Source organism: Oncorhynchus mykiss, unplaced genomic scaffold (genome assembly GCF_057628025.1).
Source record: "Oncorhynchus mykiss isolate SJ-2025 unplaced genomic scaffold, ASM5762802v1 scaffold101, whole genome shotgun sequence".
In the NCBI taxonomy this organism is placed as follows: Eukaryota; Metazoa; Chordata; class Actinopteri; order Salmoniformes; family Salmonidae; genus Oncorhynchus; species Oncorhynchus mykiss.
The window spans coordinates 1,895,001-1,912,172 of NW_028322100.1; the positions used below are offsets into that span (position 1 = coordinate 1,895,001).

The 17,172-nt window shown below is 42.6% G+C and overlaps 1 protein-coding gene across 6 annotated transcripts in view; it reads right to left on the reverse strand.

The window, feature by feature from the left end:
• LOC110516041 (Janus kinase and microtubule interacting protein 3) overlaps positions 1–17,172 on the reverse strand; it is an 89,589-nt gene that overhangs the window by 25,363 nt on the left and 47,054 nt on the right. For 2 of the 6 annotated variants that reach the window (XM_090228808.1, XM_090228807.1), the window contains exons 5-7: positions 7,485–7,703; positions 3,370–3,489; positions 45–191 (exon numbers count right to left, since the gene is read on the reverse strand). In XM_090228808.1, the coding sequence (XP_090084934.1) occupies positions 45–191; positions 3,370–3,489; positions 7,485–7,703 (486 nt within the window). The remainder of the gene's footprint in view (positions 1–44; positions 192–3,369; positions 3,490–7,484; positions 7,704–17,172) is intronic. The other 4 variants (XM_090228812.1, XM_090228810.1, XM_090228809.1 and 1 more) reach the window with 2 other exon arrangements.

Here is a 17,172-nt window from a genome sequence, read left to right on the forward strand (position 1 = left end):
TGTGTGTGTGTGTGTGTGTGTGTGTGTGTGTGTGTGTGCTGTACCATTTCCATGTTCTCCTCTGTAATGAAGCGTAGTTTGTTCTCCATGCGTCTGAATGCGTGGGCCAGCTCCTCATTCTTCCTGCTCAGCCTCTTGTTCTTGTCCAGCAGGGGCATAAACTGGCTCTCTGCCTCTCTTAGGCGCTTCAGCTAGACGGACACACACACGGACACACACACACGTCATCAGTATCGTTCTTGTCCAGCAGGGGCCCTGCTGCCAGCTGCTAGACACAGACACAGTCACGTCCACAATTATCGGCACCCTTGATATAGATGAGCAGTTCATTGAGGGGGGGGGGGGGGGGGGGGGACCAGTCCTCCATACAAAATCTTTCCTCATCCTTGATATAGATGAGCAGTACATTGTGGGGGGGGGGGGTGTTAGACCAGTCCTCCATACAGAATCTTTCCTCATCCTTGATATAGATGAGCAGTACATTGGGCGGGGGGGGGGGGGGGGGGGGGGGACCAGTCCTCCATACAGAATCTTTCCTCATCCTTGATATAGATGAGCAGTACATTGGGGGGGGGGACCAGTCCTCCATACAGAATCTTTCCTCATCCTTGATATAGATGAGCAGTACATTGGGGGGGGGGACCAGTCCTCCATACAGAATCTTTCCACATCCTTGATATCCTTCATCTCTTTATGAACTGCCCTCTCCAATTCAAACTACAGGTTTTCAATGGGGTTCAAGTCCGGAGACTGAGATGGCCATTTCAAAATGTTGATTTTTGTGGTCAATTAACAATTTCGTTGTGGATTTTGATGTGTGGTTGGGATTATTGTCTTGCTGGAAGATCCACTTGCGGCAAAGTGTCAGCCTCCTGAGAGACGCAACCTGGTATTTGGTAAAACGTCCTGGTACTTTGTAAAGTTCATGATGTCGTTGACCTTTTAACAAGGGCCACATACCATAACATCAATGATCCACTACCATATTATACCATAACATCAATGACCCACTACCATATTTCACCATAACATCAATGATCCACTACCATGTTCTACCATAACATCAATGATCCACTACCATATTCTACCATAACATCAATGATCCACTACCATATTCTACCATAACATCAATGATCCACTACCATATTCTACCATAACATCAATGATCCACTACCATATTCTACCATAACATCAATGACCCACTACCATATTCTACCATACCATAACATCAATGAACCACTACCATATTATACCATAACATCAATGATCCACTACCATATTATACCATAACATCAATGATCCACTACCATATTATACCATAACATCAATGACCCACTACCATATTATACCATAACATCAATGATCCACTACCATATTATACCATAACATCAATGACCCACTACCATATTATACCATAACATCAATGATCCACTACCATGTTATACCAGAACATCAATGATCCACTACCATATTCTACCATAACATCAATGATCCACTACCATATTCTACCAGAACATCAATGACCCACTACCATATTATACCAGATCATCAATGACCCACTACCATATTCTACCATAACATCAATGATCCACTACCATATTATACCATAACATCAATGATCCACTACCATATTATACCATAACATCAATGATCCACTACCATATTATACCATAACATCAATGATCCACTACCATATTCTACCATAACATCAATGATCCACTACCATATTCTACCATAACATCAATGATCCACTACCATATTTCACCGTAGATATGAGGTAACTTTCTGCATATGCTTCTGTTTTTAAACACCAAACTCACCGCCGGTGTGATTGGCCAAAATAACTATATTTTCATGTCATCTGACCACGGCCTGGAGTTTGATGCTAATGCCACTTTAATAATGATGTTTACATATCTTATATACTCATCTCATGTGTATACACTGTATTTTATACCATCTACTGTATCTTGCCTTTGCCGCTCGGCCATCGCTCATCCATATATTTATATGTACATATTCTTATTCCATCCCTTTAGATTTGTGTGTATTAGATAGTTGTTGTGAAATTGTTAGATATTAGTTGTTAGATATTACTGCACTGTTGGAACTAGAAGCACAAGCATTTCGCTACACTCACATTATTAACATCTGCTAACCATGTGTATGTGACCAATAACATCTGCTAACCATGTGTATGTGACCAATAACATCTGCTAACCATGTGTATGTGACCAATAACATCTGCTAACCATGTGTATGTGACCAATAACATCTGCTAACCATGTGACCAGTAACATCTGCTAACCATGTGACCAATAACATCTGCTAACCATGTGTATGTGACCAATAACATCTGCTAACCATGTGACCAATAACATCTGCTAACCATGTGTATGTGACCAATAACATCTGCTAACCATGTGACCAATGTGACCAATAACATCTGCTAACCATGTGACCAATAACATCTGCTAACCATGTGACCAATAACATCTGCTAACCATGTGACCATTAACATCTGCTAACCATGTGACCAATAACATCTGCTAACCATGTGACCAATAACATCTGCTGACCATGTGACCAATAACATCTGCTAACCATGTGTATGTGACCAATAACATCTGCTAACCATGTGACCAATAACATCTGCTAACCATGTGTATGTGACCAATAACATCTGCTAACCATGTGACCAATAACATCTGCTAACCATGTGACCAATAACATCTGCTAACCATGTGACCAATAACATCTGCTAACCATGTGACCATTAACATCTGCTAACCATGTGACCAATAACATCTGCTAACCATGTGACCAATAACATCTGCAAAATTTTTAAAAAAGGTGCCAGAACCAAACTGATCCAATACCAAACCTGTTTTTTATGCCAGAACCAAACTGATCCAATATCAAACCTGTTTTTTTAAGCCAGAACCAAACGGATCCAATATCAAACCTGTTTTTTTAAGCCAGAACCAAACGGATCCAATATCAAACCTGTTTTTTTAAGCCAGAACCAAACGGATCCAATATCAAACCTGTTTTTTTAAGCCAGAACCAAACGGATCCAATATCAAACCTGTTTTTTTAAGCCAGAACCAAACGGATCCAATACCAAACCTGTTTTTTTTTATGCCAGAACCAAACTGATCCAATATCAAACCTGTTTTTTAAGCCAGAACCAAACGGATCCAATACCAAACCTGTTTTTTTTATGCCAGAACCAAACTGATCCAATACCAAACCTGGTTGTTATACCAGAACCAAACAGGAGGGCATTGCGGTCCTCCAGCCAATCAGCATTCAGGGTTGGAACCACCCGGTTTATACTTGTGATTAGAAGACGTCAGAACGGCTCACCAGTTCATTTCTTTCCTCTGACAAGAGGGCGTTGCGGTCTTCCAGTTTGCGGATGACGGCACTCAGCTCAGCGATCTTCAGCTGGAAGCGCCGCGCGTCCTTCTCATCCAACTGCTGTTCCTGAAACACACACCAACTGCAGATTACTGGGAATAACCTCAAACACCATCCTCAGGCTATATTATTACAGTATATTAGGCCTCACCCACTGAACCCCACTTATCGAAAGCCCTATGGACCTTCAATGTAAACGCTCCATGTAGAAACGCCAGTTAATGTGGTAAAATACACCCGGAAACTTCTGGGTTCCTGTTGACATGGATTTATCTACATAACAGTGTAATAAAGTGGACAGTGGGTACATTCATTCTTACACAGAACAAATAATGAACAGAAAAATAAAAAAACATCCATCCATTTTCTGCCGTGAAAATGAACACTATTCAATAGGCTACTGTCGCTTACTCTAGTGTTTATTACAACGCAGCCTTGCTTGCTACTCATCAGGGTTGGTGTCCTTTTGAATTGAAGGAAGTCAATTCAGGAAATGATTTGAATTTAACATTTAAAAACAAATATCTTCTCCTTTTCAGTTTATTGAGAAGTCATTGAAAATAAGATGCCTTTAAAAAAAATTCAATTAGAATGTCAATTTACTTCCTGAATTGACTGACTTGAATTGGAATTGACCCCAAAGCTGGCCCCAGCTACTCCTGACTCATGGCGCTAACTAACTACATTGAGAGGCTTGCCGATAATAATAATAAGTAAGTAGCCTGTTGAAATAACAGGTGTCTACTCTGTAAGCATGAGTAGGTGAGTGTAAGGGAGTGTGAATATTGGTGACAGTGTGAAGACGTTCAGGTGATGGGCTTATAGATTGAGGAAGTCACAGGCCACGGACTGGTACACAGCAGGCAAGAACAGCTCGGACATAAAACATTTAGTTCTTCAACAGGGAATGGTGACGTGTGTAAATTTGATTACGAGGAATTTGCTGTAAAATATTAATAAAAAATTGAAATGTGCAGACTTCAGTATCCACTGTGTTTAAAATTCAGAGATTCATATATATATTTATGAGCTGAATATTAGAAAATATGAAAATAAAGAGCTGAAGACGAAAGAACGAGATCGAAACAAAACCATCTATAAACGTCTCAAGAATTCCTGATTCAGTGGTGCAGAAGACATCTTTCAACAATAGAGAACATCGTATCTGCAGATAGACAGTAAAGGAAGGTGAGAGGACTGGTGCTGGGTGCAGTAATAGACAGCAAAGGAAGGTGAGAGGACTGGTGCTGGGTGCAGTAATAGACAGTAAAGGAAGGTGAGAGGACTGGTGCTGGGTGCAGTAATAGACAGTAAAGGAAGGTAAGAGGACTGGTGCTGGGTGCAGTAATAGACAGTAAAGGAAGGTGAGAGGACTGGTGCTGGGTGGAGGAATAGACAGTAAAGGAAGGTTAGAGGACTGGTGCTGGGTGGAGGAATAGACAGTAAAGGAAGGTTAGAGGACTGGTGCTGGGGGCAGTAATAGACAGTAAAGGAAGGTTAGAGGACTGGTGCTGGGGGCAGTAATAGACAGTAAAGGAAGGTTAGAGGACTGGTGCTGGGTTGAGGAATAGACAGTAAAGGAAGGTGAGAGGACTGGTGCTGGGTGCAGTAATAGACAGTAAAGGAAGGTGAGAGGACTGGTGCTGGGTGCAGTAATAGACAGTAAAGGAAGGTGAGAGGACTGGTGCTGGGTGCAGTAATAGACAGTAAAGGAAGGTAAGAGGACTGGTGCTGGGTGGAGGAATAGACAGTAAAGGAAGGTGAGAGGACTGGTGCTGGGTGCAGTAATAGACAGTAAAGGAAGGTAAGGGACTGGTGCTGGGTGGAGGAATAGACAGTAAAGGAAGGTGAGAGGACTGGTGCTGGGTGCAGTAATAGACAGTAAAGGAAGGTTAGAGGACTGGTACTGGGTGCAGTAATAGACAGTAAAGGAAGGTAAGGGACTGGTGCTGGGTGGAGGAATAGACAGTAAAGGAAGGTGAGAGGACTGGTGCTGGGTGCAGTAATAGACAGTAAAGGAAGGTAGGAGGACTGGTGCTGGGGGCAGTAATAGACAGTAAAGGAAGGTGAGAGGACTGGTGCTGGGGGCAGTAATAGACAGTAAAGGAAGGTTAGAGGACTGGTGCTGGGTGCAGTAATAGACAGTAAAGGAAGGTGAGAGGACTGGTGCTGGGTGGAGGAATAGACAGTAAAGGAAGGTTAGAGGACTGGTGCTGGGTGCAGTAATAGACAGTAAAGGAAGGTTAGAGGACTGGTGCTGGGTGCAGTAATAGACAGTAAAGGAAGGTAAGAGGACTGGTGCTGGGTGGAGGAATAGACAGTAAAGGAAGGTGAGAGGACTGGTGCTGGGTGCAGTAATAGACAGTAAAGGAAGGTGAGAGGACTGGTGCTGGGGGCAGTAATAGACAGTAAAGGAAGGTGAGAGGACTGGTGCTGGGGGCAGTAATAGACAGTAAAGGAAGGTTAGAGGACTGGTGCTGGGTGCAGTAATAGACAGTAAAGGAAGGTTAGAGGACTGGTGCTGGGTGCAGTAATAGACAGTAAAGGAAGGTTAGAGGACTGGTGCTGGGGGCAGTAATAGACAGTAAAGGAAGGTGAGAGGACTGGTGCTGGGTGCAGTAATAGACAGTAAAGGAAGGTTAGAGGACTGGTGCTGGGTGCAGTAATAGACAGTAAAGGAAGGTTAGAGGACTGGTGCTGGGGGCAGTAATAGACAGTAAAGGAAGGTTAGAGGACTGGTGCTGGGGGCAGTAATAGACAGTAAAGGAAGGTGAGAGGACTGGTGCTGGGTGCAGTAATAGACAGTAAAGGAAGGTGAGAGGACTGGTGCTGGGTGCAGTAATAGACAGTAAAGGAAGGTGAGAGGACTGGTGCTGGGTGCAGAAATAGACAGTAAAGGAAGGTGAGAGGACTGGTGCTGGGTGCAGTAATAGACAGTAAAGGAAGGTGAGAGGACTGGTGCTGGGTGCAGTAATAGACAGTAAAGGAAGGTAAGAGGACTGGTGCTGGGTGGAGGAATAGACAGTAAAGGAAGGTTAGAGGACTGGTGCTGGGTGCAGTAATAGACAGTAAAGGAAGGTAAGAGGACTGGTGCTGGGTGGAGGAATAGACAGTAAAGGAAGGTGAGAGGACTGGTGCTGGGTGCAGTAATAGACAGTAAAGGAAGGTGAGAGGACTGGTGCTGGGGGCAGTAATAGACAGTAAAGGAAGGTGAGAGGACTGGTGCTGGGGGCAGTAATAGACAGTAAAGGAAGGTTAGAGGACTGGTGCTGGGTGCAGTAATAGACAGTAAAGGAAGGTGAGAGGACTGGTGCTGGGTGGAGGAATAGACAGTAAAGGAAGGTGAGAGGACTGGTGCTGGGTGCAGTAATAGACAGTAAAGGAAGGTGAGAGGACTGGTGCTGGGTGCAGTAATAGACAGTAAAGGAAGGTTAGAGGACTGGTGCTGGGTGCAGTAATAGACAGTAAAGGAAGGTTAGAGGACTGGTGCTGGGGGCAGTAATAGACAGTAAAGGAAGGTGAGAGGACTGGTGCTGGGTGCAGTAATAGACAGTAAAGGAAGGTGAGAGGACTGGTGCTGGGGGCAGTAATAGACAGTAAAGGAAGGTGAGAGGACTGGTGCTGGGTGCAGTAATAGACAGTAAAGGAAGGTGAGAGGACTGGTGCTGGGTGCAGTAATAGACAGTAAAGGAAGGTGAGAGGACTGGTGATCGGTGCAGTAATAGAGAAAATCTAGGCTCAGCCAGGGCAGATCTCTAGACTCCATTTAAGCGTATAGAAACAGATAAAGAAGGTGAAGCACAAAGAAAGCAAAATAAACACGCTAGCTAGATTTAAAGTTGCAGAGGCAACAAAAGGCCTTGCGTTTCTGGAGGTAGGTCTATAGATAGCCTGCATGACGCAGCAGTGAGAGGCTAGATGGAGGGGTAGCCTGCAGTATGCAGTAGTGAGAGGCGAGATGGAGGGGTAGCCTGCATGACGCAGCGGTGAGAGGCTAGATGGAGGGGTAGCCTGCAGTATGCAGTAGTGAGAGGCGAGATGGAGGGAGAGACATTGCTTACGAGGCTCTCTGAGGTGTCTCCTGCACCACTGGGGTAAGGAGCGTCTCGTTTGGGGCTGTGGAGGTGTCCTCCTGCACCAGCCTCCCTGCTTCTGATCTGGGCTAGCTGCTCATCCACAGCCTCCTTCTGCAGCTGGAGCCTCTGAGTGTGTCCAGCCTGAACACCCAGCTCCTTCCCCAGCACACAGCATGCTCTGTCTTTTACCTTAATCTCATCCATCTACAGAGCAGAGCAGAACAGAACAGAGGAGAACAGAGGAGAGGAGAGGAGAACAGAACAGAGGAGAACAGATGAGGAGAGGAGAACAGATGAGAGGAGAGGAGAACAGAGGAGTGGAGAGGAGAACAGAGGAGAACAGAGCAGAGGAGAGGAGAACAGAGGAGAACAGAGCAGAGGAGAGGAGAACAGAGGAGAACAGAGCAGAGGAGAGGAGAACAGAGGAGAACAGAGCAGAGGAGAGGAGAACAGAGGAGAACAGAGCAGAGGAGAGGAGAACAGAGGAGAACAGAGCAGAGGAGAGGAGAACAGAGGAGAACAGAGCAGAGGAGAGGAGAACAGAGGAGAACAGAGCAGAGGAGAGGAGAACAGAGGAGAACAGAACAGAGGAGGACAGAACAGAGGAGAACAGAACAGAGGAGGACAGAACAGAGGAGAACAGAACAGAGGAAAACATAACAGAGGAAAACAGAACAGAGGAGAGGGGATGAGAGGAGAAAATAACAGAGGAAAACAGAGGAGAACAGAACAGAGCAGAGGAGAGGAGAGGAGAAAATAACAGAGGAAAACAGAACAGAGGAAAACAGAACAGAACAGAGGAGAACAGAACAGATGAGAACAGAACAGAGGAGAACAGAACAGAGGAAAACAGAACAGAGGAAAACAGAACAGAGGAAAACAGAACAGAGGAAAACAGAACAGAGGAAAACAGAACAGAGGAGAGGAGATGAGAGGAGAGGAGAGGAGAACAGAGGAAAACAGAACAGAGGAAAACAGAACAGAGGAGAACAGAACAGAGGAAAACAGAACAGAGGAAAACAGAACAGAGGAAAACAGAGGATAACAGAACAGAGGAAAACAGAGGAGAACAGAACAGAGGAAAAGAGAGGAAAACGGAACAGAGGAAAACAGAGGAAAACAGAGGATAACAGAACAGAGGAAAACAGAGGATAACAGAACAGAGGAAAACAGAGGAAAACAGAATAGAGGAAAACAGAACAGAGGAAAACAGAGGATAACAGAACAGAGGAGAACAGAGGATAACAGAACAGAGGAGAACAGAGGAAAACAGAACAGAGGAAAACAGAGAAGAACAGAACAGAGGAAAACAGAGGAAAACAGAACAGAGGAAAACAGAGGATAACAGAACAGAGGAAAACAGAGGAAAACAGAACAGAGGAAAACAAAACAGAGGAGAACAGAGGAAAACAGAGGATAACAGAACAGAGGAAAACAGAGGAAAACAGAACAGAGGAAAACAGAACAGAGGAGAACAGAACAGAGGAAAACAGAGGAGAACAGAACAGAGGAGAACAGAACAGAGGAGAGGAGAGAAGAACAGAACAGAGGAGAACAGAACAGAGGAGAACAGAACAGAGGAGAACAGAACAGAACAGAGGAGAGGAGAGGAGAGGAGAGTAGAACAAAACAGAGGATAACAGAACAGAGGAGAACAGAACAGAACAGAACAGAGGAGAACAGTCGAGCATGAGTGTGCATGCATATAAGTCACACACACACACAGAGTCACATCATGCACACACACAGTAGGCTACTGTTCTGTTCAGCTGTCACCATGAAAAAAGGACCAGCCACAAGCCCCGCCCTGTTTGATTGGCCATTCAGAGAACAGGAGCTTCCTTGGTGCATCCTGTAGCTACTAAACATTAGAAACACAATAAGATCCCCCCCACAGATCTACTGTTTCTTTCCTGTAATCAACACTTAATTTTACAGAATACACTTGTGTTGCCTGGCAGCATCCACAGTCTAGGGTCACATTCAACGAGATCACAACAAACCAATCTCAGTGAAATGACATGAAATAGTCCTGGTAATGTCCTGGGAAAAGCACACATGACCCGGCTCTAACGGATATCTGCAATTCTGCATGCTTCTAGTCCCAACCCAGCTAGCATTGAGCTACATAACAAATCAACCTGTCAGGAAGCCAACAGAGAAACTCACTAAATAAAAGGAAATATAGGTAATATAAACTAGGGGAAAGCTGTACATGAGACTGTTGTTCTGTTATAAACTAGGGGAAAGCTGTACATGAGACTGTTGTTCTGTTATAAACTAGGGGAAACCTGTACATGAGACTGTTGTTCTGTTATAAACTAGGGGAAACCTGTACATGAGACTGTTGTTCTGTTATAAACTAGGGGACACCTGTACATGAGACTGTTGTTCTGTTATAAACTAGGGGAAACCTGTACATGAGACTGTTGTTCTGTTATAAACTAGGGGAAACCTGTACATGAGACTGTTGTTCTGTTATAAACTAGTGGAAACCTGTACATGAGACTGTTGTTCTGTTATAAACTAGGGGAAACCTGTACATGAGACTGTTGTTCTGTTATAAACTAGGGGAAACCTGTACATGACACTGTTGTTCTGTTATAAACTAGGGGAAACCTGTACATGAGACTGTTGTTCTGTTATAAACTAGGGGAGACCTGTACATGAGACTGTTGTTCTGTTATAAACTAGTGGAAACCTGTACATGAGACTGTTGTTCTGTTATAAACTAGGGGAGACCTGTACATGAGACTGTTGTTCTGTTATAAACTAGGGGAAACCTGTACATGAGACTGTTGTTCTGTTATAAACTAGGGGAAACCTGCACATGAGACTGTTGTTCTGTTATAAACTAGGGGAAACCTGTACATGAGACTGTTGTTCTGTTATAAACTAGGGGAAACCTGTACATGAGACTGTTGTTCTGTTATAAACTAGTGGAAACCTGTACATGACACTGTTGTTCTGTTGTAAACTAGGGGAAACCTGTACATGAGACTGTTGTTCTGTTATAAACTAGGGGAAACCTGTACATGAGACTGTTGTTCTGTTATAAACTAGGGGAAAGCTGTACATGAGACTGTTGTTCTGTTATAAACTAGGGGAAACCTGTACATGAGACTGTTGTTCTGTTATAAACTAGGGGAAACCTGTACATGAGACTGTTGTTCTGAGACTGTTGTTCTGTTATAAACTAGGGGAAACCTGTACATGAGACTGTTGTTCTGAGACTGTTGTTCTGTTATAAACTAGGGGAAACCTGTACATGAGACTGTTGTTCTGTTATAAACTAGGGGAAAGCTGTACATGAGACTGTTGTTCTGTTATAAACTAGGGGAAACCTGTACATAAGACTGTTGTTCTGTTATAAACTAGGGGAAACCTGTACATGAGACTGTTGTTAGGTTATAAACTAGGGGAAAGCTGTACATGAGACTGTTGTTCTGTTATAAACTAGGGGAAACCTGTACATGAGACTGTTGTTCTGTTATAAACTAGGGGAAAGCTGTACATGAGACTGTTGTTCTGTTATAAACTAGGGGAAACCTGTACATAAGACTGTTGTTCTGTTATAAACTAGGGGAAACCTGTACATGAGACTGTTGTTAGGTTCTAAACTAGGGGAAACCTGTACATAAGACTGTTGTTCTGTTATAAACTAGGGGAAACCTGTACATGAGACTGTTGTTCTGTTATAAACTAGGGGAAAGCTGTACATGAGACTGTTGTTCTGTTATAAACTAGGGGAAACCTGTACATGAGACTGTTGTTCTGTTATAAACTAGGGGAAACCTGTACATGAGACTGTTGATCTGTTATAAACTAGTGGAAACCTGTACATGAGACTGTTGTTCTGTTATAAACTAGTGGAAACCTGTACATGAGACTGTTGTTCTGTTATAAACTAGGGGAAAGCTGTACATTAGACTGTTGTTAGGTTATAAACTAGTGGAAACCAGTACATAAGACTGTTGTTCTGTTATAAACTAGTGGAAACCTGTACATGAGACTGTTGTTCTGTTATAAACTAGGGGAAAGCTGTACATTAGACTGTTGTTAGGTTATGTGTCTACATTAATTCATTACACAGTATTTAATCTGTCATTTCCAGTGTTCTGTCTGTAGATGTCACTGACAGTAACCTAAACCAGACATATGAACCGTCCTCACTCTCCGGTCTTCTACTAAAATAACATTACAGTTGTCATCAATGTGACACAGCTGCTATATCAGACAGACAGTAGAACACTAGACTGTGACAGAGCCACTATATCAGACAGACAGTAGAACACTAGACTGTGACAGAGCCACTGTATCAGACAGACAGACAGACAGTAGAACACTAGACTGTGACAGAGCCACTATATCAGACAGACAGTAGAACACTAGACTGTGACAGAGCCACTATATCAGACAGACAGTAGAACACTAGACTGTGACAGAACCACTATATCAGAGAGACGGTAGAACACTAGACTGTGACAGAGACACTATATCAGACAGACAGTAGAACACTAGACTGTGACAGAGCCACTATATCAGACAGACAGTAGAACACTAGACTGTGACAGAGCCACTATATCAGACAGACAGTAGAACACTAGACTGTGACAGAGCCACTATATCAGACAGACAGTAGAACACTAGACTGTGACAGAGCCACTTAATCAGACAGACAGTAGAACACTAGACTGTGACAGAGCCACTATATCAGACAAACAGACAGACAGACAGACAGTAAAACACTAGACTGTACATGAGACTGTTGTTCTGAGACTGTTGTTCTGTTATAAACTAGGGGAAACCTGTACATGAGACTGTTGTTCTGTTATAAACTAGGGGAAACCTGTACATGAGACTGTTGATCTGTTATAAACTAGGGGAAACCTGTACATGAGACTGTTGTTCTGTTATAAACTAGGGGAAACCTGTACATTAGACTGTTGATCTATTATAAACTAGTGGAAACCTGTACATGAGACTGTTGATCTGTTATAAACTAGGGGAAACCTGTACATGAGACTGTTGTTCTGTTATAAACTAGGGGAAACCTGTACATGAGACTGTTGTTCTGTTATAAACTAGGGGACACCTGTACATGAGACTGTTGTTCTGTTATAAACTAGGGGAAACCTGTACATGAGACTGTTGTTCTGTTATAAACTAGGGGAAACCTGTACATGAGACTGTTGTTCTGTTATAAACTAGGGGAAACCTGTACATGAGACTGTTGTTAGGTTATAAACAAGGGGAAACCTGTACATGAGACTGTTGTTCTGTTATAAACTAGGGGAAACCTGTACATGAGACTGTTGTTCTGTTATAAACTAGGGGAAACCTGTACATGAGACTGTTGTTCTGTTATAAACTAGGGGAAACCTGTACATGAGACTGTTGTTCTGTTATAAACTAGGGGAAACCTGTACATGAGACTGTTGTTCTGTTATAAATTAGTGGACACCTGTACATGAGACTGTTGTTCTGTTATAAACTAGGGGAAACCTGTACATGAGACTGTTGTTCTGTTATAAACTAGTGGAAACCTGTACATGAGACTGTTGTTCTGTTATAAACTAGGGGAAACCTGTACATGACACTGTTGTTCTGTTATAAACTAGGGGAAACCTGTACATGAGACTGTTGTTCTGTTATAAACTAGGGGAAACCTGTACATGAGACTGTTGTTCTGTTATAAACTAGGGGAAACCTGTACATGAGACTGTTGTTCTGTTATAAATTAGTGGAAACCTGTACATGAGACTGTTGTTCTGTTATAAACTAGGGGAAAGCTGTACATAAGACTGTTGTTCTGTTATAAACTAGGGGAAACCTGTACATGAGACTGTTGTTCTGTTATAAACTAGGGGAAACCTGTACATTAGACTGTTGTTCTGTTATAAACTAGGGGAAAGCTGTACATGAGACTGTTGTTAGGTTATAAACTAGGGGAAAGCTGTACATGAGACTGTTGTTAGGTTATAAACTAGGGGAAACCTGTACATGAGACTGTTGTTAGGTTATAAACTAGGGGAGACCTGTACATGAGACTGTTGTTAGGTTATAAACTAGGGGAGACCTGTACATGAGACTGTTGTTCTGTTATAAACTAGGGGAGACCTGTACATGAGACTGTTGTTCTGTTATAAACTAGGGGAGACCTGTACATGAGACTGTTGTTCTGTTATAAACTAGGGGAGACCTGTACATGAGACTGTTGTTCTGTTATAAACTAGGGGAAACCTGTACATGAGACTATTATTCTGTTATAAACTAGGGGAAACCTGTACATTAGACTGTTGTTCTGTTATAAACTAGGGGAGACCTGTACATGAGACTGTTGTTCTGTTATAAACTAGGGGAAACCTGTACATGAGACTGTTGTTCTGTTATAAACTAGGGGAGACCTGTACATGAGACTGTTGTTCTGTTATAAACTAGGGGAAACCTGTACATAAGACTGTTGTTAGGTTATAAACTAGTGGAAACCTGTACATGAGACTGTTGTTCTGTTATAAACTAGGGGAAAGCTGTACATGAGACTGTTGTTCTGTTATAAACTAGGGGAAAGCTGTACATAAGACTGTTGTTAGGTTATAAACTAGTGGAAACCTGTACATGAGACTGTTGTTCTGTTATAAACTAGGGGAAAGCTGTACATGAGACTGTTGTTCTGTTATAAACTAGGGGAAAGCTGTACATGAGACTGTTGTTCTGTTATAAACTAGTGGAAACCTGTACATGAGACTGTTGTTAGGTTATAAACTAGGGGAAACCTGTACATGAGACTGTTGTTCTGTTATAAACTAGGGGAAACCTGTACATGAGACTGTTGATCAGTTATAAACTAGGGGAAACCTGTACATGAGACTGATGTTCTGTTATAAACTAGTGGAAACCTGTACATGAGACTGGTGTTCTGTTATAAACTAGGGGAAAGCTGTACATTAGACTGTTGTTAGGTTATGTGTCTACATTAATTCATTACACAGTATTTAATCTGTCATTTCCAGTGTTCTGTCTGTAGATGTCACTGACAGTAACCTAAACCAGACATTTGAACCGTCCTCACTCTCCGGTCTTCTACTAAAATAACATTACAGTTGTCATCAATGTGACACAGCCGCTATATCAGACAGACAGTAGAACACTAGACTGTGACAGAGACACTATATCAGACAGACAGTAGAACACTAGACTGTGACAGAGCCACTATATCAGACAGACAGTAGAACACTAGACTGTGACAGAGCCACTATATCAGACAGACAGTAGAACACTAGACTGTGACAGAGCCACTATATCAGACAGACAGTAGAACACTAGACTGTGACAGAGACACTGTATCAGACAGACAGACAGACAGACAGTAGAACACTAGACTGTGACAGAGCCACTATATCAGACAGACAGTAGAACACTAGACTGTGACAGAGACACTATATCAGACAGACAGTAGAACACTAGACTGTGACACAGCCGCTATATCAGACAGACAGACAGTCAGACAGTAGAACACTAGACTGTGACAGAGCCACTATATCAGACAGACAGTAGAACACTAGACTGTGACAGAGACACTATATCAGACAGACAGTAGAACACTAGACTGTGACAGAGACACTATATCAGACAGACAGTAGAACACTAGACTGTGACAGAGCCACTATATATGACAGACAGTAGAACACTAGACTGTGACAGAGCCACTATATCAGACAGACAGTAGAACACTAGACTGTGACAGAGCCACTATATCAGACAGACAGTAGAACACTAGACTGTGACAGAGCCACTATATATGACAGACAGTAGAACACTAGACTGTGACAGAGCCACTATATCAGACAGACAGTAGAACACTAGACTGTGACAGAGCCACTATATCAGACAGACAGTAGAACACTAGACTGTGACAGAGCCACTATATCAGACAAACAGACAGACAGACAGACAGACAGACAGAGAGTAGAACACTAGACTGTGACAGAGCCACTATATCAAAGAGACAGTAGAACACTAGACTGTGACAGAGCCACTATATCAGACAGACAGTAGAACACTAGACTGTGACAGAGCCACTATATCAGAGAGACAGTAGAACACTAGACTGTGACAGAGCCACTATATCAGAGAGACAGTAGAACACTAGACTGTGACAGAGCCACTATATCAGAGAGACAGTAGAACACTAGACTGTGACAGAGCCACTATATCAGACAGACAGTAGAACACTAGACTGTGACAGAGACACTATATCAGACAGACAGTAGAACACTAGACTGTGACAGAGCCACTATATCAGACAGACAGTAGAACACTAGACTGTGATAGAGCCACTATATCAGACAGACAGTAGAACACTAGACTGTGACAGAGCCACTGTATCAAACAGACAGTAGAACACTAGACTGTGACAGAGCCACTATATCAGACAGACAGTAGAACACTAGACTGTGACAGAGCCACTATATCAGACAGACAGTAGAACACTAGACTGTGACAGAGACACTATATCAGACAGACAGTAGAACACTAGACTGTGACAGAGCCACTTAATCAGACAGACAGTAGAACACTAGACTGTGACAGAGCCACTATATCAGACAGACAGTAGAACACTAGACTGTGACAGAGCCACTATATCAGACAGACAGTAGAACACTAGACTGTGACAGAGCCACTGTATCAGACAGACAGACAGACAGACAGACAGACAGACAGTAGAACACTAGACTGTACATGAGACTGTTGTTCTGAGACTGTTGTTCTGTTATAAACTAGGGGAAACCTGTACATGAGACTGTTGTTCTGTTATAAACTAGGGGAAACCTGTACATGAGACTGTTGATCTGTTATAAACTAGGGGAAACCTGCACATGAGACTGTTGTTCTGTTATAAACTAGGGGAAACCTGTACATTAGACTGTTGATCTGTTATAAATTAGTGGAAACCTGTACATGAGACTGTTGTTCTGTTATAAACTAGGGGAAACCTGTACATGAGACTGTTGTTCTGTTATAAACTAGGGGAAACCTGTACATGAGACTGTTGATCTGTTATAAACTAGGGGAAACCTGTACATGAGACTGTTGATCTGTTATAAACTAGGGGAAAGCTGTACATGAGACTGTTGTTAGGTTATAAACTAGTGGAAACCTGTACATGAGACTGTTGTTCTGTTATAAACTAGGGGAAACCTGTACATGAGACTGTTGATCTGTTATAAACTAGGGGAAACCTGTACATGAGACTGTTGTTCTGTTATAAACTAGGGGAAACCTGTACATGAGACTGTTGTTCTGTTATAAACTAGGGGAAACCTGTACATGAGACTGTTGATCTGTTATAAACTAGGGGAAACCTGTACATGAGACTGTTGTTCTGTTATAAACTAGGGGAAAGCTGTACATGAGACTGTTGTTAGGTTATAAACTAGTGGAAAGCTGTACATGAGACTGTTGTTCTGTTATAAACTAGTGGAAACCTGTACATGAGACTGTTGTTCTGTTATAAACTAGGGGAAAGCTGTACATGAGACTGTTGTTCTGTTATAAACTAGGGGAAACCTGTACATGAGACTGTTGTTCTGTTATAAACTAGTGGAAACCTGTACATGAGACTGTTGTTCTGTTATAAACTAGTGGAAACCTGTACATGAGACTGTTGATC